Genomic DNA, 27,278 nt, shown 5'->3' with positions numbered 1-27,278 from the left:
TCATTCATCCGAAATGTTGAGGAGACTTCTCATCGTGACGTGGTACAAAGCATAACAAACGCTTTAGTGTCCGTGGGAAAGATTCAACCGGGCAAGATCCTAAGAATGTCGCCAAGTGTGGGAAAGGCAACTGAACATTTGATCACTTGAGGGAAAAAGCCTCAGTTAGACTAGAGTTTGGTTTGTTTTTTTTTAATTCGTTCCATGTTTAATATGTGGTTAAGTTTAGAGGCAAGAAAGAAAGGTCAAGACCAACCATCTTTCCTATCACACACACCATCTATTGGGAGATATAATGGGATGGCCAAAAAGTTCGTTCGGGTTTTTCCATACCATCTTATAATATATCCCTATATATACATATGGTTTATTCTTATATACAGTTTCTTTATATATATATAGTTATTTACAGATGTTTATATATAATATATATGGTTCATTTATATATATGGCTTATTTCTATATTGTATATATGGTTTAGTTTTGTATAGCGTATATTTTTGAAGTATACAATTCAGTGGTGCTCAGTATGTTCACATAGCTGTACACCCATCTGCCCTATCTAACTCCAAAATATTTTCATCCCTCCAAAAAGAAACCCCATACCCTTAGCAATCATTCATCACTGGCCATCTATTTCACTGGGTCCTGGCAACAACCGCTACTCTACTGTCTGTCTCTATGGACTTGCCTATTCTAGATATTTCCTATACATAGAATGGTACCACACGTGGTCTTTTGTGTCTAGCTTCTTCCACTCAGCGCCATGTTTTCAAGGTTCATCCACAACGGTAGCCCTTATCAATACTTCATGCCTTTCTACGGCCATATTCTATTCCATTGTAGGAATATATCACAATTCACTTATTCATTCACCCATCGATGGAACGTTTGGGTTGTCTCCATGTTTTGGCTACTGTGAATAATGCTGCTATGACCATTTGTGTATTTTGTGTATTTGTGTATAATTAAGTGTAAGCAGACTTAGTAGTGAAGCTCCGTGATGGGCTTCAGTCTATTAGGAGAGAGATGCCCCATGAATCCCACCATCCACCCACCAGGGGGATCCTGAGACTCTGCCCTCTGCCCTGGGCTGGTTAGGAACAAGATTTGTCTGTAAAAGATGAACCTCACAAAATCCTTGTAGAGTTGGAGAGAGCCAGGCTCTGCACTCTACCTGCATTCCCTTGTTATACGCTGAGATTCTAGAAATAAATCCACCTACAAATCTCATCCTGCTTAAAGAAAAATAGTACTTCCCTAACATTCTTCTTCCTTTAACACATCTCCTTAAAAGCTTCTTGCCTGACTGCACCCTTCATCCTTGTTGTTTATTTATTGGAAAGATGCTGGGAACATAGAGTAGCACTTAAATGCACATGATGTCGCGTTGATTTGGCTGGGAGATATTAGTTATTAACAAGAATGACTGTGCATATACCTCCCAGTCACACCAGGACAGAGGTAATGAATCAGTAGGTCCCACATCCAATAGCCACGAAGGAACTGAACGACACCCCTTGCACCCCAGCGGAGGGCCGCCTCACTGCTTGCTCCCTTAATTTGTGATCCTGCGTCTACAAAGCAAGGGCTTTTCAGACTGGATGCCTGGCATAGCGTCATCTTTCTTCTACTCCTTCTTTATTCTTCTGGGAGGATTACCTCGTGACTTCACCATGTTTTGCTTAAAAAGGAAAAATCACCTCTTAGGATTTAAACCCTGAAGGCTCCATGATCACCACTGATACACAAACCTTACCCAGAAAAGGACAAAGCAGCCATGCAAACGGTTGTTCTGTTGTCAGTTCTTCTGGAGAGATAGAGATGGAAAGATTTCTATTTCTGCTCGTGGGGGTCATGACTTGCTCTGAAGAGTCAGCTACCTTTGAGGGGAGGCGTGGGATAGGACGTGGGATAACATGTGTGACAGGACTTGGGATAACTACCTGAGCTCGAGAGAAATCCAGAAACACATGGAATCTAAGACAGGTGATGCCAAGTATCTTGCTTTCTCTCCTCCTCAGTCACCTGTGAAATAGTTTGGGTCCTTTGATTTTTAATTGATTATACTGATCAGACACTTAACTCTTGGTGGGGAAGGAACAGAATGAAGGAGTATACTGTCAGAAGAGAGACCAAGGAAATACAGTCTCAGCAGCTTTTGACTTCGGTCAAACGCCTAGGATGAGCCAGACGGTTTCTTCATTTCCCACCCGAATCTCCGCACGGACCATCCAGATATACATACCCTCTGTACATCAAAGGTGTAGACCAGTGGTTGTCAATTGGGGTGATTTTGTCCCTCAAGGGATATCTGTCAATGTCTGGAGACAATTTGGTTGTCACAACTGAAGAGGAGGTACCACTGCTAGTGGGTGGAAGTCAGGGATGCTGCTAAACATCCTACAAGGCACAGGACGGCCTCACGACAAAGAATGATCCGGCCCCAAATGCCCATCTTGCGGAGGTTGAGAAATCCTGGAGTAGACTAAACCAGTTGGTATGCTACTTATATTCTTTTCATTATGAGACTCGAGATAGGACGATTTGCTATGTGTAAGCTCATGGTAGCAGCATAATGTAATCTTGTAAAGAGGAAAGACTCTTTATGACTCTCTTAGCATCCCTAATTCCAATCACAAAGTTGCGGGGTTCTGAATTAGTTACACTTGGAGGAGAACATCTCCCATCCGTTTCTGTGAATTAGGGATTTCAATTAAGCAAGCTTATTTTAAAAGGGAGAGGACCAGTGAACCACTGCCTTGGCTTCTTCAGGGATCAATTTCAGTTGCATCCTGCTAAGATCAGAGGTGCCACGGTGTCCCCTACTCTTCCGTTCAAAGACCTGCAAGGTCAAGAGTGATCTACCTGCCTAACACCTGCAACTTGAGATAATGTGAACGTTGGTCCCAACACAGGGAGTAATTCTGCAAACCCAGTCTAAGACTGAGCTTTGAGTAAGAAGTGCGGTCCTCAGCATCCCGTGTTGTCAGCAGCATTCAGGTACGTGGAGATGGCATCAGGAATTGTCAGGACTGATGACCCCAATTGTCAGTATGTTTTGAAAACCCTCGGAATAGGGAATAATGCTTATGCTTGCTGTAAGGAATCTTGATATTATTTCAAGAAGATTCAGTTAGTAAGTCATGAAGGAAAGCATCCATGAAAAGGCACATCATGGTATAAATCTGACATTAGGTATTTGCTTCTGCATCGATTCAATAAATGTTTACTAGTCCTTGACTACTGGGTTGGCCAAAAAGTTCATCCGGGTTTTCCCATTAACATCTTCTGGAAAAATCCGAATGAACTTTTTGGCGAACCCAATATGTGCTAAGCCGCATCCCAGGGGCCAAGGAACTGATATCCATGGAACTGACCTACTTACAAGTATCTGTAAAACATATCCAGTTAGGTATTTTCCTTTACGTTGGCCATTATTTTATGTTTCTATTTTTCCAAAATAGGTTTCTAAAATAACGTTATATCCGCAGGAAACAAAGCTTCAACCTCCACACCTTGACTGAGTCTCAGGAACCAATCTGATCATAAAGCAGGGATCGCCTTTGAATTAAATGCACGACATAGCTAACGAAATGCAGGCTGCTTCCTCGAGCCTGTGGAAGACAGTATCGTTTGTGAAAATGATCTCAGAAAGGAGGCTTAGGCCAAGTGTCCATGTATGTTATTGGCCCTATAAAAATTCCCAAGAAGTTTGGGTTGTCTTCAAGCATCATAGACTTGTCGGCAAAGCCATCTTCCAAGGAGGCAATGGAGAATGTCTTTGGATTTCACAGTCAGGAGGGGTGTAGCAAAGTCCCTCCCCCCCCAAAAAAAAAATCCCCCGTGAATTTCTCAGCTGGGTTCCAGTGATGGGCCAGATGGATTTCTCCTGTGATTGACTGAACCAGTGACCATCCCTGGAGACAGCTAGATAAATGTGGATTTCCACGAGCTGCTACTTTTACTAGGAAGAAAGTAGTGTTTCCCAGACTTCAGTAAGCCTCATGCAAGCTTCACTATTTTGCCACATCTGTGTACATCTTTTTGTATTTTCTTACTGAATATTTTTTTCCTTAGAATAATTAATTTATAAATTAAAATTAATTTAAAATGAGATACGTTATCTGGAAAGGGAATACCTACTTTACCCACAGCCTTCCCGTACCAATCAGGGCAGCTGCATCCTTCATGCCCAATGTCTTGGAGTCATTCTTGACTCTGTTTCTCCTCCACCTCCTCTCTCTTCCCAGGACTCTGATCCGTGGGTGGAAAGACCAGGAAGGCAGAAATAGGGCTACTGCCCTTCCCGGCATCAAGCAACAGTCATGTCGTTACGATCCTCTGTGCTCCCAAAGCTCTTGTCATTATAAAACAATTTTTTTTTGCTCTTTAAACAAAAGCATGGTGAAGTGAGAATCAATACAGCTTTCAGAACAGACCTGGTAGCTGCTGTTTTATGCAAAGCACAATATCCTTTCAGTGCTAAAATAGAATTCAATGCTTATGGAAGTTTTGATGGACGTTCAAAAACAACCCTTCACAGAAGCACTTTTATGTGCCAGATACTGTTGTAAGCATCTCACAGATAAATATTAGCCCACTGAATCTTCCCATCCCTATGGCAGTAGGTACCAGAATCTCACCTGAATTAGGAAACTAAGGCACATGGAGATGAGGTGGCATGCCTACAGTCACAAAGCCAGGAAGCAGACCAGAATTGAGGCCAGCTGGTTGCAGGACCTGTGTTCTCCCACATCATGTTCATCTTTGTGATGAAAAATACAGAAAACAGCTTCTCCTCTCCAATGAACCAGGTCTGAGTGTCCCACCTGCAGCGGAAGGCCCTGCATCTTAGACGTGGGGACCCAGTGGCTCACGCATACTCACCCCTCAAGCCTGCTGTGCTAAAGAGGGAAGCTAAGGATAAGTACAAGTGGGAAGATACTTATGACTCTGGAATTTTAAAATTTGTTAGCAGTGCTACTGATTCCCTGCCTTCCGTCCCTCTTTTCCAAAGCTCGGGATTGATATATTTATTTTACAATAGAAGGACATGAAACCAGGGTGCAACGGACTCAGTGGAAATGAAACTCAAACCTTCCAGATCAGTGTCTTTCCCCATCCAAGGCAGGAGGAAGCAAACCTGGATTCTTTTATCTAAATATCTGCTATCCTGGCCCTGCAGTTATAAGGCTGCCACTTGCATTAAGACACTGAGTTTATCCTTCCTCCCCCCCAAAGGCAGCAGGCACCAGGCTGACCATCCATCAGTGCAAATATGATGGGAATTTTCCCACAGGGCACAGTTTATATTTTGTAGAAGATGCAGGACTGCCTAACGCCACTGAAAGTGATGCTGTAAAGCCCTTGATCATATCCCAAACCACTGTCAAAGAAGGATCTGGTAAAACTAGTCCACTTAAAAATTGAAAGAAAAAATTATAAGGGTGATGACCAGACAGAAACTTCAGAAGAGAATTATTCGAATCCAAAGGACTAAGAAATGCCTCAAGAAACTTATTAAAACCCTTGAAAATGGACCATTCTTATCATCAGACAACAAAATTTAAACCAAAGTGAAATATGCTATAAGATGCCATCATTCTATTTTGCGAATGTTTTCCCAAGCAACTCAAGCAACATGTGATTATTTTTTTATTCTAAAAAGAACCAAAGCATAGCTGCAATTACAACCTAAGTCCTTCTTAATGATGCTAGATAAAAACCTGCTATTTATCATCCTTATCTTCTAAACAAATCTCAAGCAAATAGTTTTTCATTTTTATGAAATCCTGGGCCACACTTTTAGAGGATTTGCTTCAGGTGGCTTTCCCCCCATTATTAGTTATCCTCAGATAACAGGCGCTCCTGATCTAAACCTTAGAATCACCGTGCAGAGAAAGAGCCCATTACAAGTTTGGGGTGATTTGCTGAACCAACAGAGGTGATGGTAGGTGGGCTGTTCTGTAGTTGTTTCAATTTAGTTTTCTTTTTTCTTTTCTTATGAGATGGAATACCTCTACTGAAGAATCTTCTGTTGGGCAGACTCCCTGAATCACTGCTAAACTGTACTCACGAACTGGGGTTTTCCCACCGCTAACTGGCAAGATTTAACCCCACCAAAAAAAAAAAAAGATACTATCCTTGGCTTTTTTTTTTTTTTCATGTTTACACCCAAAGTGAGATAGCAGAGAGCGAGATATGCCTATGTCTTTCCTTGGGCCCCCTGAACATATACTTTGCCATGCAACCAAGTATTTGTACATGTAAAAAAACTCTGAAGCTTAAAAAAAGTCATATCCCTCTCCCAGTTCAAAGGTAATGCAAGGTCAGAAGACAGTGGTTAAGTTAGTCTTGCTTCTTAGGGGTGCAGTTCCGGCCCTCTTTCTCCCACCCCCTAATATACAGCGAAGTTGCTGAAAGCCCGTGGCCGGGTGCAGAATTTGGCTTCTACTTTGAAGCCAGAGGGTCCCTAAAGGCGGTGAAGATGGAATCTTCTACAAATCTGCACCCCACCTTCCCATCCGGCGTCACCGTCGGCGCACCCCAGACTACAGTGGGCACCTACCTCAAGATGAAGAAGTCCACGGTGGAATTGCTGGCCACGGTGACATAGGCAGTGACCACGTCTCCTTGCTTGGCCGGCCGGGAGGGCAGCCAGACGGCCACGTTGCCATCCAGACGCAGCTCGCTGAGATGGGCGCTGTCCTGGGCCCGGTAGAGGCCGACGGCACCGATCCTCTGCAGGTGGGACGTGCTTTCCTCCAGCCCGTCCTTCCCGGGGCGGATGGCATTGCCCTTCCGGACGTCGCCGCCGGCACAGTCTCCGCGCTCGTCCCCGGGCTGCAGGGCGTAGTAGAGCTCCACGAGGCTGCCCTCGGGGGGCTCGGGCGACTTCTTCCTCCCGGCCACCACCGTGGGGGGCCCGAACCAGCCGGCCGGGAGCTCCAGCTGCGCCACGCACAGCCCCAGGGCCCCCTGCAGCCGGCAGCTGCCCCTCACCTCCCGGGTCTCCCGGAAGGCGAACACGCGCAGGCAGGGCAGCCTCTGCGCGGGGCCGGCGTCGTCCCAGTCCCTGCCCACCACGTGGAACAGCACCTGCACGCGGGGCCGGCTCAGGGAGACCTTGTCCCGCAGGACGTGCGCTTTCAGCTTCCAGTTGAAACTAACCTTGTCGGTGGGACCCAAAAAGTCTGGAGTCGACATCAGGTCCGGGGGCACGACCTTTTCCACCGAAAAAGGCCCATAGCTGGCATTTAAGATCGGGGGCCGCCTGGCTTTGTAGGGGAAGAAAGACTCGACTCGGGACCGCAGGCTGGAGTTGCGTGTCAAGTCCTGGTTGGTTTCCTTCAGGAAGAAGGAGGTCTCCGCTCTGAGCACGTGGTAGGTCACGGGCAGATAAGGGGGCAGCGAGGAAAACCTCTGGATGTTGTCTGTGACCCCACGGCCCTCGATCACTGCAGGGGGGAAAGAAAAAAAAAAAGACAAAGATGGGGTTATTCCGGGCTCCTTAGAGGTCACTTAGCAACGAGGGGTAATTGACGAGCAATTTACAAACGAGGGTAAACATTCTGCAGTCCACTTGGCTAGGATTTTCATGTTCCTTCGGGGATCAGCTAGTAAATGACTACATGCTCCGAAAATCACCTGCGTGTATTAGGTCTAAACCCATGAAAGGGAGATTTTTGTACACTAAGAATTGTTGAACAGTGGCAATTTTATGGAGTCTGATCTAATGCTGGCAACTGTAGGAGTGTCAAGTGGGTGTATTTATTAATAACTTGCATGAGTTTCAAACATTTTTAATGACACTGGTACATGAAGAGCAAACCAGACCAGTGGAAGAGAACAGTTCATAAATAAGCCCCTGTACATCTAGACATTTCGTATGTTTTAAAGGTGGCACCACAAATCATGAGGCAGAGACAGACTTTAAATGGTACTAGGACAACCGGCCAGCCGTTTGGCAAAAAGATACAGTTAGGGCCATACCTCACACCCTACACAAGAATGAACTTCAAATGGATCAGTGATCTAGGTGTAAAAAAATGACATTTTTTCACTACTGAATGAAAAAGTGATTTCCTCTATAACCTGGGTCTAGGGAAAGCTCTCTAACGATGACTCAAACGCCGAATGCAATTAAACGATGATAAACGTGCCTGTGTAAAAATTTTACAAGATCTTGCTCATAGCCAAAAATATCATAAAGTCGAAAGAAAAACAGCAATCTGGGAGACATTGCAAACTGCTCTCCTAAGGTGCTCAACTCAGCCTGCAGGTGGGTTCTGTTTGGCCCACGGTATTTTAAAAGATGGCTATGAATGGGAACCTTTTTCAAAAACTGGGGAGCATCTGGGTTTCCAGCTTCTCTGCAAACATGAGAGGAGAGGCAGCATGTAGGCTGTCTGCCCCCCCGGCAACAGTAAGAGAACAGACCCAGCAAACCACCTTGCTCAGTAACATTTCCTGCTGGACCCTCAGGAGCATCTGAGTTGAAAAGCACCAGTTAGAATCTCCAGCCGGGTAAGTCAACGTACACTGGAGGCTGGAGGTGCAACACTGAGCCCGGGAAAAGCAGCACCATCACCCCCATCTTCCTGTCTTTCTCTGTCCATCACCCACATCATTAGCAGTACAACCAGCTGCCTCCTTGCTGATTGAAGGTGGTCCTCTAAAGCTTCCCCGTGGGTTGATACTTACATTGTTGGGGACCCGCTGCTCACCCAGGGCACAAGAGGTTACTGCGCCCCGATTGCTAACTTTGCAAAGCCCAGGAAAGACAAAGACCATCGCCTGGCCCTTGTCTTTCAGAACCAGACCAGAAAACCCACATAAGCCCCCATTCATATACTGAGAGAGAACACGGGCATTCCTCTCCCCTGATGCTCCAACCTCCCCTGCTGTCCCTGCTTCTAACTGCAGCCAGCACAGCCCAACCAGCCTACGGGCCTACCCCACCCCGTGCCTCTCTCCCCTCTGGAACTTCCCCTAATCCTCTTCCCAGCCGGGACACTGGCTAGCAGATCAAAGCTGCCTTTGGTGCTGCAGCCGAACGGCCTTAGGTTGTCAAGATGGCTTTTCAAAGAAATAGCTTTCTCCCTTGTTCTTCGCCCAGAGGCGTTGTTCTGAGGTCACCGGTGACACGGGTACTTTGCCCCTCTCTCTTTAGGGATATTTTACTGCTTCCCTTTTAACCCACTCATTTCAGGACCAGGTTAAAACACTCTCAGAAGGCCCTGCATAACATTCTAGAAAAGGTTCTGGCTCTATGTGTTTAAAGAAAATCACTGACTCTTTAAGCAACTTGTAGAATTGTGTCAAACCCAATGGACTAATTATTACTACATTTAACGCTTTTATTCTGATGTACTCATCCCTCTCCAAAAAAGCTTTTAAACCTTGAAGGGTAGAGATTTAGAGACTCGTTTGTTTGGAAAAGATAGTGGGCCAAGGGCTCTCTGAAGGAACAGGGCAAGGGTGCTAAGGCCCATCTGTGCAGGGTGTATTCCACAACAGGGAAGCTTGTCAACAAGCTTTCTCATCATTCTTCACTCTTCTTGCACATAAAAATTCCTTTTTTCTCCTTTTTTTTGGTCTTTTTACTTTCAAAAAAATCCTAAAAATGAACCTTTTGCTTTGAAGCAAATGCTGAGTTTATTTTCAATAAAATAAAGCTGAAGTGGGCTTGCTGTCTTCTTATCTCTTCTCTTAGGATTCTTCCATTATTTAACTCCCTCTTTATCTTTCGTATGGAACAAAAAGTGCCTAGCTCATACCTTCCTGCTGAACCTAGTTCTGAAGTTTTCCAGTTCATGAGAGATTTAACCCGAGCCAAGAAGAGACAGACATCGTAAAGAAGGGAATGGGATCTAGTATAGTGGTTACAGACATGATGTTTGGCTATAGAGATCTAGAGTTGATCTACTCAATACCCATGTGATCTCGGGCAAGTTCTTACCTTCTTGGACAGTTTCAGTTTCCATAGATAAATGGATGGATGGATGGATGGATGGATGGATGGATGGAAGGATGGATCAATGGCTGGATGGATGGGTCAATGGTTGGATGAATGTTTGGATGGATGGATGGATCAATGGTTGGATGAATGTTTGGATGGATGGATGGATCAATGGTTGGATGGATGGGTACACAGGTAGATAGACAGGTGGACAGACTTCATTATATAGGATCTAAAAGTACCTGTTGTAGAGCAATTACAAAATGGCTCCCATTCTCCTCCTCTTTCTACACCTTTTGTGTGTGACTTTGCAATTTTCCCTTCAAAATTAGGAGTCTATTGCCCCACTCCTTGAGTCTAGGTTGGCCTTGAATTTGCTCTGGTCAGCAGAATATGGCGGAAGTGACGATGTGCCAATTCCAAGCTCAGGTTTCCACTAACTCTCTTTTGAATTTCTGCAGAGACCACGTGAAGGACAGCAGAGTTATCCCAGTGGAGGCCATCCCCAATCAGCCAACCCACAGTTTGCCGCCACCCCCAAACAAGTGAGCGAGCCCAGCCAAAATTAGCCAAGTTCAGCCAAGATCGGTCACCCCTAGACTCATGAGAAATGACAAGTGAACTAGGTCTCTAAATTTGGAGGTGGTTTTTTATGCAGCAACACCTGATGGGGTAACTAATAAACATCAAGAGATTACCAAGGGTAAGAAACTAAACAGATACAGTGAGACACCAACATGAGACTTTCTCCTCCTCGAGGAAATTAGAGTAATTCAAACAGAAGTGAAAAGGGAATCACTTTCTCATTGGTAAGACTCAGGTGGTTTCCCACCTTGTAGGTGTACCTGCAATACCCAACCTCATAGACACTCATGAAAACGGCCCCCCTGGAGCTGTGCAAGGCCCGTCTGCACACTCACGTGCTGTGACACCATGTGGATCTCCCAAGCTCATCTCACATTTTGGGGAGCCCTGAGCTAGCAGATTAAGGGACCCATGGTGGTTACCAGCCGTTGTGGTATTTCTCTCCTGACGCTCTATCTGCTGATTGGAAGGAAACCATCCCACGGTTGCCGTGACCTAGTGAAACACAGACAGATATCCACCTTCTAATTCTGGTTCACCCGCTCATAGCAGCGTCTCCCAGAAAGATAGGATTATTGAGTAATTTTTACTCATCTGAAACAATACCCCTGGAAAAGTCCGATGCTGGTTGCCTACGGACATGGAGAGGGGAAGAGGAGAGAAGTTGACAGCTGCACCTCTGCATCTGGCCTCCCAGCTGACAGCACGTTCATTTGCTGTCTCCCTTCCTGTTTATCCATTTTCTTTATCTGTGCTTGCCTGTCAGTGTTGGGATATCATGTCCTCCATCAGCCGCTCATCGGAGAACTCTACTGCAAAGCTGGCTGCCAGAAATTGAGTTTTTGAGATTGAGATAGTGGACGCAGGAGGTGTCCATGCCACTTAGCACCCAGACAGAACACCACCAGGGGAAATGACCCTTCAGCCAATATCATGTGCCACCTCCACTGCGATGCTCGCTTTGGGATGTGTTGACCGACATGGATTCTTTAGCATTGATTCTCTCTGAGCTGTGACATGAAGGATGGGTTGGATCTCGGGAGGGTGAGTGGAATAGGGGAAGGATCCTGGGGCAGATGGAGCACAGCACCAGGAAAGGGTCAGTGGAGGGAAAGCTCAGGAGCTGGGTCTGTGAGGAGTGGGAAGTTGGTCTAGGAAGCAGGGCCGGGGCCCGCTGTTGCCCTGAATGTGGTAAGCGATGGATGCTCATGTGGTACTTTGGTGAAAATGCTAGGTCCCGGTTTCCTTGTCAATTAAATAAGCTACAAACAAACCCCGCTGGAATAACCCAGATGCACAAGTGGTGCCGTTTTAGGATGTGCAAAGGTCCTTCCTAAAGAGTATCAGAGGTTCTCAACTAAGGGTGACTTCGCACCCTGGAGATGCCTGGCAACGTCTACAGGAGACATTTTTGATTTTCACAGCTGGGTGCTGTCACCTAGTGGGGTGAGACTAGCGATGCTGAGAACATCCTACAATGCACGGGACAGCCCCCCGCTGCAAAGAATTGTCCAGCCCAAAATGCCGCTAGTGCCAAGGATGAGAAACCCTGATCTAGCTCGATTCACAGCAGGTGTTCAGAGGTTTGTCACAGATGCCAACGAGACAGGAGGAAAGATTGTAACCAAACCCTCTCCAGCCCAGTGAGAGGAATGCATCCCACTGGTTAAGAGCATTCCCAAAGCCAGACCACATCCAAAAATGAATCCCTGTCCCCAACGTACTAGGTAAGTTTTTGTTTTTGTTTTCTGTGCAAATACCTTAAACTTTTGAGTTTGAGAATCTTCATCTTTAAAGTGGGAATCATATCAAAACCAATTCCCTTAGAGCAATAAAGAAAGTACCCAGCACCTAGAACATGCCTAATAATTGGGGAGAAGTTTCTGTTCCTGTTATTATCATTATGATCATTACCATTATTTCAATCCTGTTGATAAGTTATAGTAAAAAGGTTTTCAGGCTACAGCAACATGAAAAAAATAGGTGATAACCATAATTCGTTAAAAAAAAAAAAAAATTGGGTGACAGCCATGTGAGAAAAGAAATCTGAAATCAAGAGGGGTGGGCTCTTTTTATAACTTCAATGGCCTGTTCCGACATCTCCAGTTTACCTGTATGATATCAGAAACCTACGACACAGAAGCCTGCCTTTCCCCACAAGCCTCAAGGAAAACCCTGATGGGACTTTCCTTCCAAGTCATCGCAGCTTACTTGAAACACAAGCCGGCCTGAGTACTTTGAAGGGTTTTTTTTCTCTCTCCCCACCATTTGTGATTTATTAACATTCGTCAGACACAAAATGTCTCTCTCTGATAAATATGGCGCATTGTTACTTTTTTTCTTGAAACAAAAGGCACCTTGATAAACGGATTATTTGATTTCAATGCCTCTTCTGAACAAACCTCCCCGCAGTATCCTCTGCTGAAATTACATAGTGTGGTTTGCAATTTCGAAACAGTAAAACTCTCCTTTAAAAGAGCGGGTACTTATATTCCCCTTGGAGGCCATGGGGGGGTATCCCCCCCTGTTCTCTGGTTAAAATCCATAATCTCTCCCAGGCACTCCTCAATCAGGCCCCTGGAAGTGGAGCAAAGGAGACATGCCTTTCAAAGACAAACTCTCTACAACACCCAGAATCTCAGTCTTTATCAGCATGAGAATAGTGCCTTGGGTAGGCACAGAGGGAAATATTTGCCAGGCAAAGCTCTAAATCTAAAACGCAATCTTTTAACTGGGCTGCAATTGGCAAATGGCTTGATCTGGGCAAACGGCCCACAAGGCCGATCCCTCCTCCTCCATCCCTGCAATGTGGCTCAGACCCCAGGTCCACGAGGGGCTCCGACTGGCTCAAGACACAGCTCCCCTGTGAAACGATGTATGTATTAGTTTCCTATTGCCGCTGTAACACATTACCACAAGCTTAGTAGTGTAAACCAACAGCAAGAAATATTTATTTATAGTTCTGGAGGTCAGAAGTCTACCATGAAGGGATCGGCAGGGTTGCGATCCCCCGGGGGGCTTCAGGGGACAATCAGTTTCCGAGCCTTTTCCGTTTGTTAGAGGCGCCTGCCTTCCTTGGCTCCTGGCCGCTTCCTTCCTCTGTCTTCAGAGCCAGCAGCTTCTCTTCCCTCTGACCTCCGGCCTCCCTCTTATAAGGACCTTTGTGGTTACATCAGCCCATCTGGGTGATCCAGGACCATCTCCGCATCTCAAAATGTTCAACTGAATCACATCCGCTAAGTCCCTCTTGCCACGTAAGGTCACACATTCACAGGCTCTGACAACTGAGAAACAGACATCTTTATGGGGGCGGATGGTGGTATCGTTCGGCTGACCAGCGATGGCATTCGGGGTGTTCGCAGAGGCAGAGCTGGTCATCACAGTGACTAGAGGGAGGAAGACCAGTGATGTTTAGAGAGCGGGGTCCAGCCCTGCTAGACGCCCTGCAAGGCCTGAGATGGTCCCAGGCAACAAATAATTGCCCAGGTCCTGCATGACTTCTGACTGTCCCATTGGACACTCACAAAGGTGAGAAACCTATTAGGACGACCCAAGCCAAGAATCTATCTCCACTAAAAATTCCGGGAGGGGCAACGGTGGAACCTGTGCATTTGTCAGTATTGCAATTACTGGGGTGCAGATTGTACTTATTTATTTTTGGCTGCATTGGGTCTTCGTTGCTGCGCACGGGCTTTCCCTAGTTGCGGCGAGCGGGGGCTACTCTTCGTTGCGGTGCGCGAGCTTCTCATTGCGGTGGCTTCTCTTGTTGCAGAGCACGGGCTCTAGGCACACAGGGTTCAGTAGTTGCGGCACGTGGGCTCAGTAGTTGTGGCTCGCGGGCTCAGTAGTTGCGGCGCACAGGCTTAGTTGCCCCGCGGCATGTGGGAACTTCCCGGACCAGGGCTCGAACCCGTGTCCCCTGCATTGGCAGGCGGATTCTTAACCACTGTGCCACCAGGGAAATCCAGATTGTACTTTGATTTCATGAAACTTTACTAAAAACTTGTTTACCCTTTTGGCAAATTACATGAGCAATGCCCTATCTGCCTGTGAAATCCAAGTTGCCCAAACAGCTATACCAGCCTGCGTGTGTGGCTGACACATCCATGCTGACACTAAATACATGGGCAAGTATCTGATGACTTCATTTGACCCTCCCTCTATGTACACATTTTAAAATATTATTTTCTGGTCTATTACTTTGGTCATATTTTTCATTTCTAGAACAGGGCACTACACTGATTTGTTTTTAATTATGTATATAGACAGTTTACAAGATTATGAATTTAATTTTATGATCTATAAAGCTAAGGGTTGAGAACCATTGGTCTAATCCAGGGGTTGGCACATTTTTTTCTTAAAGAGCCATATAATAAACACCTTAGGCTTTGCAGTCTTAGAAGCAAAATCAATATTACAGAGGTACTTATATAGCTATTTTAAATGTAACCATTTACATTTTTACTTTTTACCATTCTTACATGTTTACATCACCCTGACTCAGCCTGTGGGCCACACAAAAATAGGTGGTGGGCTGGATTTGGCCCATGGTCTGATGTTTGCCAATCCCTGGTTTAAACCACACAGGGTAATTCCAGATCTGTTTCCGGTAACTGGTTCAATTCTGCACAGGCCCAAACCCGTGGTTTCCCACATAGGGGCAATTATGCCACCTGGGGGCCATCTGGAATAGTCTGGAAACAATTTTTTTCTTGATGCAGCTGTTTTTTTAAATTTTTAATTTTTTAAATGTATTTTTCTAATTGGGGTAACACTGATGTATAACACTATGTAAGTTTCAGGTGTACAGCATTGTATTTTTGCTTCTGTATACACTACAGCCCGCTCACCACCGAAAACTGCTTTCCATCCATCAGCACAGTCAATCCCCTTGACCCACGTAGCCCCCCCTCCCTCTGGTAATCACTACTCTGTCCTCTGTATCTACGTATTTGTTTTTGTTTGGTTTGGTCTGTTCACTTATTCTGATTTCATGTTGCTTGGTTGGTTGGCTGCTTGGTTGGTGGGAATGTAAACAGGTGCATCCACCATGGAAGACAGTATGGAGAGTCCTCAAAAAATTAAGAATAGAGCTGCTATATGATCCAGCTATCCTACTTCCGGGTATTTATCCAAAGAATACAGAAACACTAATTTGGAAAGACACCTGTACCCCTATGTTCATTGTGGCACTGTTTACAATAGCCAAGACATGGAAACAACCTAAGTGCCCATCAATGAGTAAATGGATAAAGAAGATGTGGTATCTATACGTCTATCTATAGAGATAGATATTGACGTCTATATAGATATCTATGTACCTGTGTTATCTATAGATGTATCTATCTATCTAGATATCTACCTATAAGGGAATACTACTCATCCATAAAAAAGATGAAATCTTGCCATTTGAGACAACACAGGTGGATCTTGAGAGCATTATGCTAAGTGAAATAAGTCAGATGGTGAAAGACACATACTGTATGATTTCACTCACATGGAAACAGTTCCACTGCTGTGGTTGGGGGGTTAGGATGCTACCGACCTCTAGTGGACGGACGCCAGGGATGCTTCTCAGTGCTTTCCATGTGCAGGACAGCCCCACGGCTCAGAATTAGCTGGCCCCAAAGGTCAATGGTGCTGAGGTTGGGAAACCATGCCCTCGCACACTCTGGGCCCAGGAGCTACAAGGGGAGGTTTGCTGGGATTCCTGGGAGAGAAGCCCTCCCCCCTAAGAGAATCGAGGCAACAAACGCCTTTCTTCCCAGAGGCAAGGGAGAGACCAGCTCACCCCGCTAATACTGTCACCCATCCTGAAACTGAGTGAAATCCCGAGACAAAGCCAGGATGGGGGAGGTACAGTGGCGGGATCCTGGGTCTTGACACCAAAGGGGGGGACCACTGAATACACACACCCTCAATCTTGCCTCTCCACTGCCCTTCCTATTAGGAGAACCAGTGCACAAGCACAAGGCACACGGGTTTTCTCTTACGTTCAGCGGAAAGCTTCTAAGATGATACAGATTGGCTTCATCCACTGAGGTGATGTGGCTTCACAAGTCATAGAAAGAAGGGACCAAGACACTTTTTCTGTCAAGGCCCACATAGTAAATATTTTAGGCTTAAAGGGCTGAATACACGCTGTTTCAACTACTCAACCCTTCTCTTATGCCAAAAGGGCAGCCAGAGACCAATGTAAACACGGTTGTGCCCGTGCCCAATAAAACTTTATTTACGGACACTGAAATCGGAACTTCATAGAATTATGACGTCAAACATTCTTCTTTAAAATATGCTTTTTTCCCAACCATTTAAACATGTAAGAGTATTATTCTTAGTTCACAGGTCATCCAAACGCAGTGGTGGCTGGATCTGCCTGTGAGCCATTGTTTGCTGACCTCTGATATAGGCGAAGCCTTTCTAAGAGTTGTGTTTCATGCAGATGAGGACTTTCTTGGTGTTTTCTTCAGGGCTCTTTACAATCCGACAGAGATACCAGGTTTATTCATTGATCCAAATGTAAACATGCCTCCAAGACAGTTTGGAAAAGGATGCAAAAAAAAAAAAAAAAAAAGACTGGATTCAAACATCGGGAGAGATTTGGAGTTGCATAATGTAAGCATTTACAGCAGAATTTAAATAACTGCATTTGATGTTCACATAGCATATGGTTGGCTTGGGAATGTTTTGCTGTACCTATTCAGAGAGAGAAGCATCTATTTATCACAGATGGTGGTATTATTTATGACGGAACCTTACATTAATCCTGAGAGTCCCAATTATCTCAATTCATGTAAATAAAAGGGAACAGCATTCCTGTTCTTTATGATGGTTTTTCCCCCTAAAAAATAAAGAGCTTATTTTTAATAAAGTCCACATATTTTCTTTCCCACTAATTACAGATAATTTAAAAAAACCCTCTGTAACCCACTGAGTCATCCTCGTTTTTCCCCCAACATATGAGTCTCATTTGCCTGCTGGTTAACATCTGTAGTTTTGTTTGGTTACACCAGTATTTCAGATGATTATATTAATGAGGAGTCTTAGGCTACAAAGTAGAAAATGCTTTCCTGATGGTTGAGTAAACAAAAAAGAGGAAAGAATCCATCAGAAGATGAAAGCGTTTTCTCTTTCATTATATATAGTTTTTAACTCTTCGTATCGTGAAAGAAGACATTGAAACAGAGTTTTCCACAAAGGATGGAGAATCGAGAGGGGAGAATTCTGAACACTCAAGGGGAAAAAAGTCCCTTAGATGGAAGGTGAAACATTATCCTCGTAAAACCTGCATTATGGATACAGAAGGATGAACATAGCAGCACCGACCATCAACAACCTGTAGGTCCAGGTACGGCATCTCAGTCCTTTAAACTTGGAACAGCCCTTTATGTTAAGTACTCTTATGATCCCATTTTACACACAAGGAGACTGAGGTTCAAAGAGGTTATGTAACCTACCCAAGCATCACCCAGCTAAGAGTACTAGAATGAGGATTTGAACTCAGGACCCACGTGCTCACCCGCTTCAGGACATATGCTTTCTTTAAGTTCACATCTCTCTCTTCTAGCGATGTTTTTCCTATAGAGTGCCAGCTTGGTAAAAATAACAGCAAGAGGACTATTACGATCTACGGCTGTGCCAGTCTCGAGATGCTGAATTCCAGCTGGAAAATCAAGTTAACACTGAGGAAAGAAGAGTCAAGAGCTGGAGCCCCTAAATCCAGCCGTGCCTAAAGTCAGGGGGTCTCTGGGCGCTTCCGTTCACAGCTTAAGCCCGTCTGAGATGCACTTCCCGTCACTTTGAACTAAGTGATCCTCAATTTCCTGTTTTTGATTGATGAGGCCACTAAGCTTACCACTGTGCTTATTTAATATCGCAGGGGCAAGCCGTCGATCTTGGTCTTAACATTAATCTCAAAAAAAAAAACAAAAAAAAACCCCACTCCAACTGGGGGATATTATGAGGAATGCTCTTCATTCAATAAATATTAACTGGGAATCTTTGGTGTGTCTTGCGCTGCCTGGCTTCTGTCAGGAATAATGTGTAGATAAATAAACTATGGTTATCAAGCTCATAGGACTCTAAGCCCAGGAGAGAAGACCGGCCACAGAAGGGAAGAATGATGATGGGTAGAAATAAGGATGCCAATGGGATACAATAGCTGAGATGTGTGCCTTAGTAACTGTTTACAAGTAGAAGGTGGTCCTGTGATGAGATGGTACTTCGGAATTGGCCAGGCTGTGGAGGAAACTGAGGCAGGCACCTTGGACCCATACTCTGGAGGAGATGTTTGCACGAGACAGTGATATTGCAGGGCGAGGGCGTCACATTTTAGCACCCCTGAAGTTTCCGATTGCCGGCCCACAGTGATAAGGAAGGCAGACCAACTTTCACTCAGTTTTGTTGTTGCTTTTGAATTTTTTACAGAATGTGGGCGCCCTTCTTGCCTTCTGCCAGGGTATACAGCTGGACCTTGGCGTTGAAGGCTAAGTTTGCAATTGTTCCAGAAAGAGGCACCTTCCTTTGGAAACTCACAAACTTAAAAAGGCATGTACAAAATGAACTTATCTACAAAACGGAAATAGAATCACAGATGTAGAAAACAGTCTTATGGTTACCAGGGGGTAAGCGGGGGAGGGATACATTGGGAGATTGGGATTGACAGAGACACACTACTCTATATAAAATAGATAACTAATAAGGACCTACTGTATAGCACAGAGAACTCTACTCAATACTCTGTAATGGCCTATATGGGAAAAGAATCTAAAAAAGAGTGCATAAAGGTATATGTATAACTGATTCACTTTGCTGTATACCTGAAACTAACACAACATTGTAAATCAACTGTACTCCAATAAAAATTTAAAAAATAAAAGGGCATGTACAAGACACAGAAAACAAACTTACGGTTACTAGGGGAAAGGGGTAGGGAGGGATAAATTGGGAATGTAGGATTAACAGATACACACTACTATATATAAAAGAGAGAAAAAACAAGGACCTACTGTATAGCCCAGGGAACTATATTCGATATCTTATAATAACCTATAATGGAAAAGACTCTGAAAAGGAATAGATATATACACATGTATATATATATATAACTGTATCACTTTGCTGTACACCTGAAACACTGTAAATCCACTATACTTCAATAAAAAAGTATGGAGCATATTAGAAAGCCATTGGGGAAGCCCCACCCAGACCCTTCCCTCTCTGCCCAGGGACAAAAGCCTTAAGCTAAAGAAGAAGGAACAGCAAACCATGCTCCCCAGAGAGCAGGGGTGCTGGGAGAAGGGGAGGGGGCGTGGGGAGAGAAATAGCCTCTACCATGGGGGAGGGGCAGAGATGCCCCAACTACTAGGCTACGAGAATGAATACTGTGTAGACAATTAGCATTATCACACAGTTACATGCAAGTATCATAAAATATTAAAATATTTACATCAAAAATAATAACTGTATCAATATTGATATTTATAAAAATTAACATATATTAATAAACTTCACATAATAATTATGTTAAAATAAGAACAAACTGAAACACACTATTCTATCTTCTATCTATACATAAATACAAATGTTTAGGAGAAGTTTTTCATGATAATATCACACTTACAAAAGTGATTATTAATCTAAAGGGAGATGAGATCTTTTGGATGGTCGCACATATCTTAGCTTTACTGGGTGTTTTCTTTTGTTTTATAAAATGAGAGCGTGTATTCACACATTACTTGTGCAATTAAAATGCTGTTTCAAGACAGCTTCCCTTGGCAACAGGGCTGCAATGATCTGATTTGGCCGACCGACACAGCAAAGTAGATGTATAAATAGTTCTGTGTGTGACTTCTCAACAGGTGCATCATTTAAAGGTAGAATTACTTCCCCCCCCCTTTCCTTGTGATTTCTTTTTTTTTTTTTTTAAGAATTTTTTGATGTGGACCATTTTTAAAGTCTTTATTGAATTTGTTACAATATTGCTTTTGTTTTATGTTTTGGTATTTTGGCCACGAGGCATGTGGGATCTTAGCTCCCCAACCGGGGATCGAACCCACACCCACAGTATTGGAAGGCAAAGTCTTAACCACCGGACCGCCAGGCAAGTCCCTTCTTTGCTATTTCTTCTAATATCCAACTTCAAAGGAGATGGAAAGTAGTGAGTTTCACATAAATACTTGTGCATCCAACATGCCTCGGCTTCATCTTAGGACCAGATGGGGGTCAGTAGACGCTAGGCTGACCAGACGATTTCCTTGTGAGAATCCCTGGTACCCATGTGGAGGTTTAATCCAAGTTGCACAGGTGTATCTGTTGCTTTATTTTTCTGCTAAACCTTTTCTTTTCCTCCCTGTGTTATTAAAAGTCCTTGTGAAATGCTCCCTTCCCTGCCTGTGGTGTTTTGAATAATAAATATGTCCACAGATTCCTTGATACTCCTGTTTTCAAAAGGCTGAGCCCTCATGGGCTGGGCTTAGTGACACCAGCAGTGTCTGGGTCACTCTCGGCATGTGGAAGCATCATACCAACCTGGGCCACCAAACTTTGGACCATCGAAGACAAAACTAATTCCAAGACAAGAAAGGCTGCTGATTCCTAGACTCACGGTAAGAAAACCCATCCACTGTCAGATTCCTTTCAGCAGGGGTTCGAGGGTCTTAGGAAGGAGAGGCAATTTTAAAGAGTAAAAGGAGGGACCCCTGTGACCATGTCTGATTGACAAGTGCTGTATGAAGTTGGGAAATATGAATCGGGGGAGACCTTCCAATCGATCTTCGGTACGTTTGACAGTCCTTGGTTGGCTGAAGGGGGCATGGGAGAAGTTTGGGGACACTTCAGAAGAGGGAGTTTGTTCACTGTCACAGGCTGAGGGTTTTCTTGTCCGGTCATTTCCTGGATCAAGTGGGGATCGATTTTACAGTAATGCTGCTGAGAGGTTGTCTGTCAGGACAAGAAGATTCTCAGGACTTTTTGCAAAAGTCCTTTTTGTTTTGTAAGAAAAATGAAGCCTCCAATTTGTCTGAACCACCCATTTTCAGGTTTCCATTACCTGCAGACTCCTAATGACATTGTTTATGCACCTTGAACCTTCTACCCTTGAGGTCAGAAACTGCCATGCGGCTTTGAGCAACAGCCCATAAGTTCCCTTGCTGTGTAAGGCAGTTTGAATATCACTTGTTCTTGCCTCGCCTCCTCCAGGAAGTCTTCCTTGCCATCTCTGGCCAGCAGTGGCCCTTCCTCTTCCCCGACTATCTGTCCTACCCACAGTCTGTCCACGCACTGTGGTCCTCTCTGATGCCCTGCGGTCAGGCTCTCTCGTGCTCAAGTCCTGTTTGTCAAACTGGAATATAAACTCCTTTGGATCAGGAGAAACACGAGGTTGAGAAAGAAGTATGCTTTGGAGTTGAAATCCTAGCTTGTTAACCTGGCCATTGGACAAGAGACTCTACCTTCATGAGCCTCAGTTTCTTCATTAGTTGAAATGGGAATGGCAACCACCTTCTCCCCACGGGCTGCTGCAGTGGTTTATTGAAATCACCCCACCAGAGTTCTTGAAAGCACCAGCTCCCTCTCTCCCTGGAGGGAACAGTCTGTGTCGTGTGTACACAGCTTCTCCAGAGAGAGAGACAGACAGAGTGACAGTGAGAGTGGGAGCGAGAGTGACAGGAAGAGGGAGAGAGGCAGAGAAAGGCACCAGCAGCAAATCTTTCTTAAAGGTCCAGATAGCAGGCATTCGTAGACGGCAGGTATTTTAGACTGAGAGGCAAAATCAAGGACATTACGTAAGTACTTATATAACCATTTCAAATGCAACCATTTAAAAATGTAGACACAATTCTCAGCTACAGGCCCTACAAGCAGATGGCGGGGCCAGTCCCAGGGACCACGGTCAAGTCAGCCCACCCGGGTCTAGAGTGCAGCTCGGGGCTGCGAACCCAGGCGTTGAAGCCTGGCTGCCTGGGCACGGATCCTGTCTCCACCCCTTAGCAGCTGTGTGGCCTAGAGCAAGGCATTTCATCTCTTTGTGCCTCAGTTTCCTTATCTGTAAAATGGGGACAACAGTAAGGATAACACCTCCCTGCTGAAGTAGTAAATATGTCAGTGTATATAAAATGGTTAAAACAGAGTCCTGTGTCCAGGACAGGTTCAATACAGGCTATTGATGTTCCTTCCTCACGTCCAGCACACAGAATGGAGCTACTTAATCCTTTTACGGGGTCTTGGGTCTTCTGGGGACGCTGCTAAGTACTAAGGACATCTTTCCTAAGGGACATGCCTGTGCCCATTTAGCAGACGTTTGCATAAAAAGTCAGGGGCCCAGGGACTCCTTTACTCTCACCACAGGGCGCCTCTGTCCAGGGAGCCTGTCTCCATCCCTGAGATCCATGCGGTGCGGTCTTGGAGGAAAGGTAAGAAAGGGCCCCCCGGCCTTCTCAAAGGCCACCCCGCCAGCCTGCTGCCTCAGATCACGGGCACAGCAGAATCCCAGGCTCTGGGTGTTAGAACAGACCTCGGCTGCCTCACAGGTTCTGACCGTGGTATCCGCACATGGGATTGCCACCCCTCGCCCAGAGTCTGGGGGGCGGAGTGGAGCATACGCGCATTTCTAACAAGCTGTAGGGTGACGGGGTGATGCTGCTGCCAGCCCAGGACCCCCCTTGAAAACCCCTGCTGTAAAGCGTCAGACCTACTCTCCAGAAGCTGGTAACACACATCACGAGGACAGGCTAAAGCTGTCTGAAATGACAGCTTCCACCTGAACCCCTGCAAGGCTACTGCAGAATCTGATTCCCCAAGAGACCCCAAACCTGTCCCTTCTCGTCCATCCCTAGTCACCTTGGGCCAGAGCACCAGCCTGGGTGGCGGGACGGCGACCCACCCAGCCCACGCTGGCTCAGAGCGATCTCTACATGGGAAACCTCAGATCAGGACCTAAAAGCCGCATCCTAATCCCAGGATCTGTGAACATGGTGCAGGGAGAAGGGGAATTCAGGCTGCGGGTGGAATGAAGGTTGATAACCAGCTGACTCTAAGACAGGAAGATGCTCCCAGGAAGTCTGGGCAAGCCCAGTGAGATCCACAGGGTCCTTCCAAGCGGCAGGACAAGGAAGGACAGGAGAGTCAAGATGACGCCTCATGAGAAGGACTCAAGTCGTACTTGCTGGCTGTGAAGAAGGAGGAAGGTGCCTCTAGAAGTCCAAAAAGGCAAGAAAACGGATTCGCCCCTGGAGCCTCCAGAAGGCACACAGCCCTGCAGACCCCTTGATTTTAGCCCCGTGAGACTCCCTTTGGACTTGTGGCCTCCAGAGCGCTAAGATAATAAATCTGTGTTGTGTGAGCCCATCAACTTGAGGTGGCCTTTTACAACAGTCCCAGAAAACTCAGGACCCTCCGATGGCTCCTCTGTGCCGTTAGAATAAAATCTAAACTTCTCAATACGGCAGAGGCTGGAATCTGATCTGCCCCACGTCTACCTGGACTCACCTGATTTCACCCACCCAGCTTGTACCACACCTGGACCACACAGACCTGCTTATTCCACCTCAGAGAGGCTCAGCTTGCTCTCCTCTCCCCAGAGCTTCACGGAGTTGGCTCCTTTTCATTGCATCCAGCAAAGCTCACTGAACACCTACTACATGCCTGATCCTGTTCCAGGCACTAGAAAAACCACGGCGAACAAAACACAGTTCCCACCATCATGCTGCTTCCCTTCCAGCGGGAGAAAACAGAATGCATTTACTGTTGGGTGGTGGTAGGGACCCTGGAGAAGAAATGTATGTATCAAGGCAGGTGCTGACCTCATGGCCATTCCAGCCAAAGTAGCTCTCACCCCGTTCCAATCGGTCCCCATGGGCTCAACCCATTTTACTCTCTTTCATGGGTCTTCCTACTTCCTCCAAAATGATGTTTATTTGTTGGTTTCTTTGTTTAGTGTGTCTCCTCTCCCGCTAGACAGGAAAGCCCATGAAAGAGAGACTTTACCTTCTCTCTCCCCAGCATCTGGGCCAGTATACGGACCATGGGAGCGCTCAGTAAGTACAAACGAATGAATGAATGAATGAATGGGTGAGTGTCCTGGGAACCACAGGCGGCCAACGCCTGAGCGTCCCGAACCAATTTCCCTGTCCCGTCAGCATCTCTGGTCTTGGATCCCCCAGGACTCTCACGGCATGTGCAGGTACCACAGAGCCTGACAAAACCCACCGTGTCCCCTCCTTCTGGCTGCCGGCACTGACTTTTTTGTAGAGCTGCCTCCTGTGAATTTAGTATCTGGTGTGTGTTTAGGCAGCTGCCACTGTTTTCCTCAAGCTACGTGTGAAGCCAACAGTCTGTTAAAAAGTGGAAACAAGATCCTCCCAGTTATCGCACCAAAACCAGGGCAAGTGAAACAAACAACAGAAAACACACATGGGGGAAGCATCATCTCTGCTGCAGGGAGTGCCCGGCTCAAGCTACTTGGAGGATGATGAGACCTCCTTCCTAGGGTGGCCCACAAAGCAGCCTTGCTGGCAGGAATAATGAGGCCGGCGGGACATCCGAACCTTGGCTGTCTCATCCACAGCATATGCTTCACCAGCAGAGACGTTGGTTGTGGCCAAGGAGCTCAGACCCAGAGGGACCTTCTCCGGAGGCACGGGTGCCACGCTGGTCCTCAGACAAGTTTACTGCAAGGCACGGTGTTCACAAGAAAGACAGGGAGGATGGAAGGAGGAAGCGAGGGAGCCAGAGATGGAAAGAGGGAGGAAGAGATTTTGAAAGGCAGGGCAGGTGGGTTGCCAGTTCTCTGAAATTAGAGGCAGCACGTAAAAATGTAGATTCTTAGTTTCATTTGAAAAACTGGAATTTGGGGCCATACCAGGCTGGCCTGCCTGCCTGGCAGCTATTAGCTGGAGCCAGGAAGGAGCTGCCCCCTTGGGTCTCTGGGTCACCAAGATGCCCAGCTGGCTGTCCCCTGCATCTCTGGGTCGGCCACCCCAGCCTTAGAGAGGGGCTTTCTTTCTCCACCCAGAGCCCACCCATCCCAGAGGACAGAAGCTAATCCAGCCCAGCTCTCCAAACCAAATAGGTCCCAGACACAGATGCTTTGCCTCAGCCCAGGCTCTCTGAAGTGGAGGGGGCATCCAATGTTCTAGAAGACTTGGCGTCCTCTACAGAAGGTCCCAGGACCCACACAGCAATTGCCTGGCCACCAGCACAGGGGACACTTCTAAGTGCAGCCACCAGAGGGCGTGCCCTGGGGAACCCAGGAGAGGCCAAGGCCAGGGAGGTCTGCAGCCACTGGCAGCCCAGCCGAGCAAGCAGCAGCCGGCCATCCACCCGTCCGTCCGTCCGTCCGTCCGTCCATCCATCCATCGGTCACCCAGCCCCGGAGAGCGGAGACTAGCGGTCCAGCCCTGCAGCAATCAGCCTTCAGCAGTCCCCCAGCCCTCTCCCTGCAGCGTGGGCGCCTCTCCAGAACTTTTCATTGTAATGAATGAAAAGCAATTTGGCGCTATAGAATTGCTGGAAGCATGCACAAGAGAAGTCAGAGAACTCAAACGCTAAGGGGCAAAGGGCTTGGTTTGTCGGCTCCAGGTCAAGGCACACGTTTCCCCGAGCTGAGTGACGCTAGGCGCTTGGTCAGCCAAAGGTGCCCACATTTCCGAGTGCAGGGACCCCAGCCACGTCCGGAATGACAGCGGAGACAAAGTTCACCAGTGAGTCACTCGCGCCAGGGGACAGGCCCCCGGGCCAGGTCAGGGCAGCCAGACACGCTTTCTCGTCCCGAATGGGATACTGTGGACGGTAGAACACGGCCCAGCTCGCTGTGCTTCTAGGGTTGGCAATCACATCTTCATTCATGCGTTCGACAAATATAAACTGAGCATCTACGAGGCACCGGGGAACAAAGAGGGCTGCAGAGTGTGTACCTTGATGGGAGTGATAATGAGGAACGGAGAAACAGCGTGGTGTGATGGGTGCCATCAGGGAAGGTGAGGCACGGAAGGAGGGGGCAGAGACCCGGATGGAGGGAGAGCCGCAGACGCCGCCCGGGGGAGGGGGTCCAGGTAAGGGGACAGCCGGGACGTACCTGGACTACGCCCGTCCCAGGCCCTGAGGTCCCAGCTGCGTCCGTCCCTAGCGTGTGACCCTCCGCCAAGGGCCCCATCTTTCTTCACCTCCACATCCTCATCCATAAGATGCAGGAGAACCGTAATGACACCCACTACACGGGGCTGTCAACGAGATGGAAGGACCCGCTCCGCGGAACAGGCTTTGGGCAACCCCAGACCGGGACAGGCGCGGTGAAGCGCTGGCTGCTGTGTTGTTTTTATTATACTCTACAGCGGACCTGTGAACAACTCAGGGGTTAGGGGCGCTGAAAGTCCGCATTTCCATGGTTCCTCTGTATCCGAGGCTCTGCATTCGAGAATTCAATTATCCGTGGATCATGAAGGACCATAGTATTTACTATAGAAAAATTATTATTTACATATAAGTAAGTGGACCTGTGCAGTTTAAACCCATGTTGTTCAAGGGTCCACTGTACTTTCTCGTCTTTCCCCACTGATCTCTTCCCAACCTCCTCACCCCTGAATCTACTTTCCGCCCCACAAGAGTGAAAAGCAGGGCTTGTGGGAGGACAGATGCAGATTCAGGAGAAACACAAGGGAAGGGGAAATGGAGGGAAAATCCTGGGGCCGTGGCCTCTTTCAGGGGCTACGTCTGCATAAGGGTCGCATATGAT

General features: G+C 46.5%; 1 protein-coding gene across 1 annotated transcript in view; it reads right to left on the bottom strand.

The window, feature by feature from the left end:
* Window positions 1-27,278, bottom strand: part of TMEM132C (transmembrane protein 132C) — a 379,805-nt gene that overhangs the window by 244,128 nt on the left and 108,399 nt on the right. The window contains exon 2 of the mRNA XM_061169897.1: window positions 6,572-7,460. Coding sequence (XP_061025880.1) covers window positions 6,572-7,460 — 889 coding nt within the window. The remainder of the gene's footprint in view (window positions 1-6,571; window positions 7,461-27,278) is intronic.

Source organism: Eubalaena glacialis, chromosome 15 (genome assembly GCF_028564815.1).
Source record: "Eubalaena glacialis isolate mEubGla1 chromosome 15, mEubGla1.1.hap2.+ XY, whole genome shotgun sequence".
Classification (NCBI taxonomy): domain Eukaryota; kingdom Metazoa; phylum Chordata; class Mammalia; order Artiodactyla; family Balaenidae; genus Eubalaena; species Eubalaena glacialis.
Note: the sequence above shows the minus strand (reverse complement) of the source record. Positions and strands in the feature narration are given on the sequence as shown.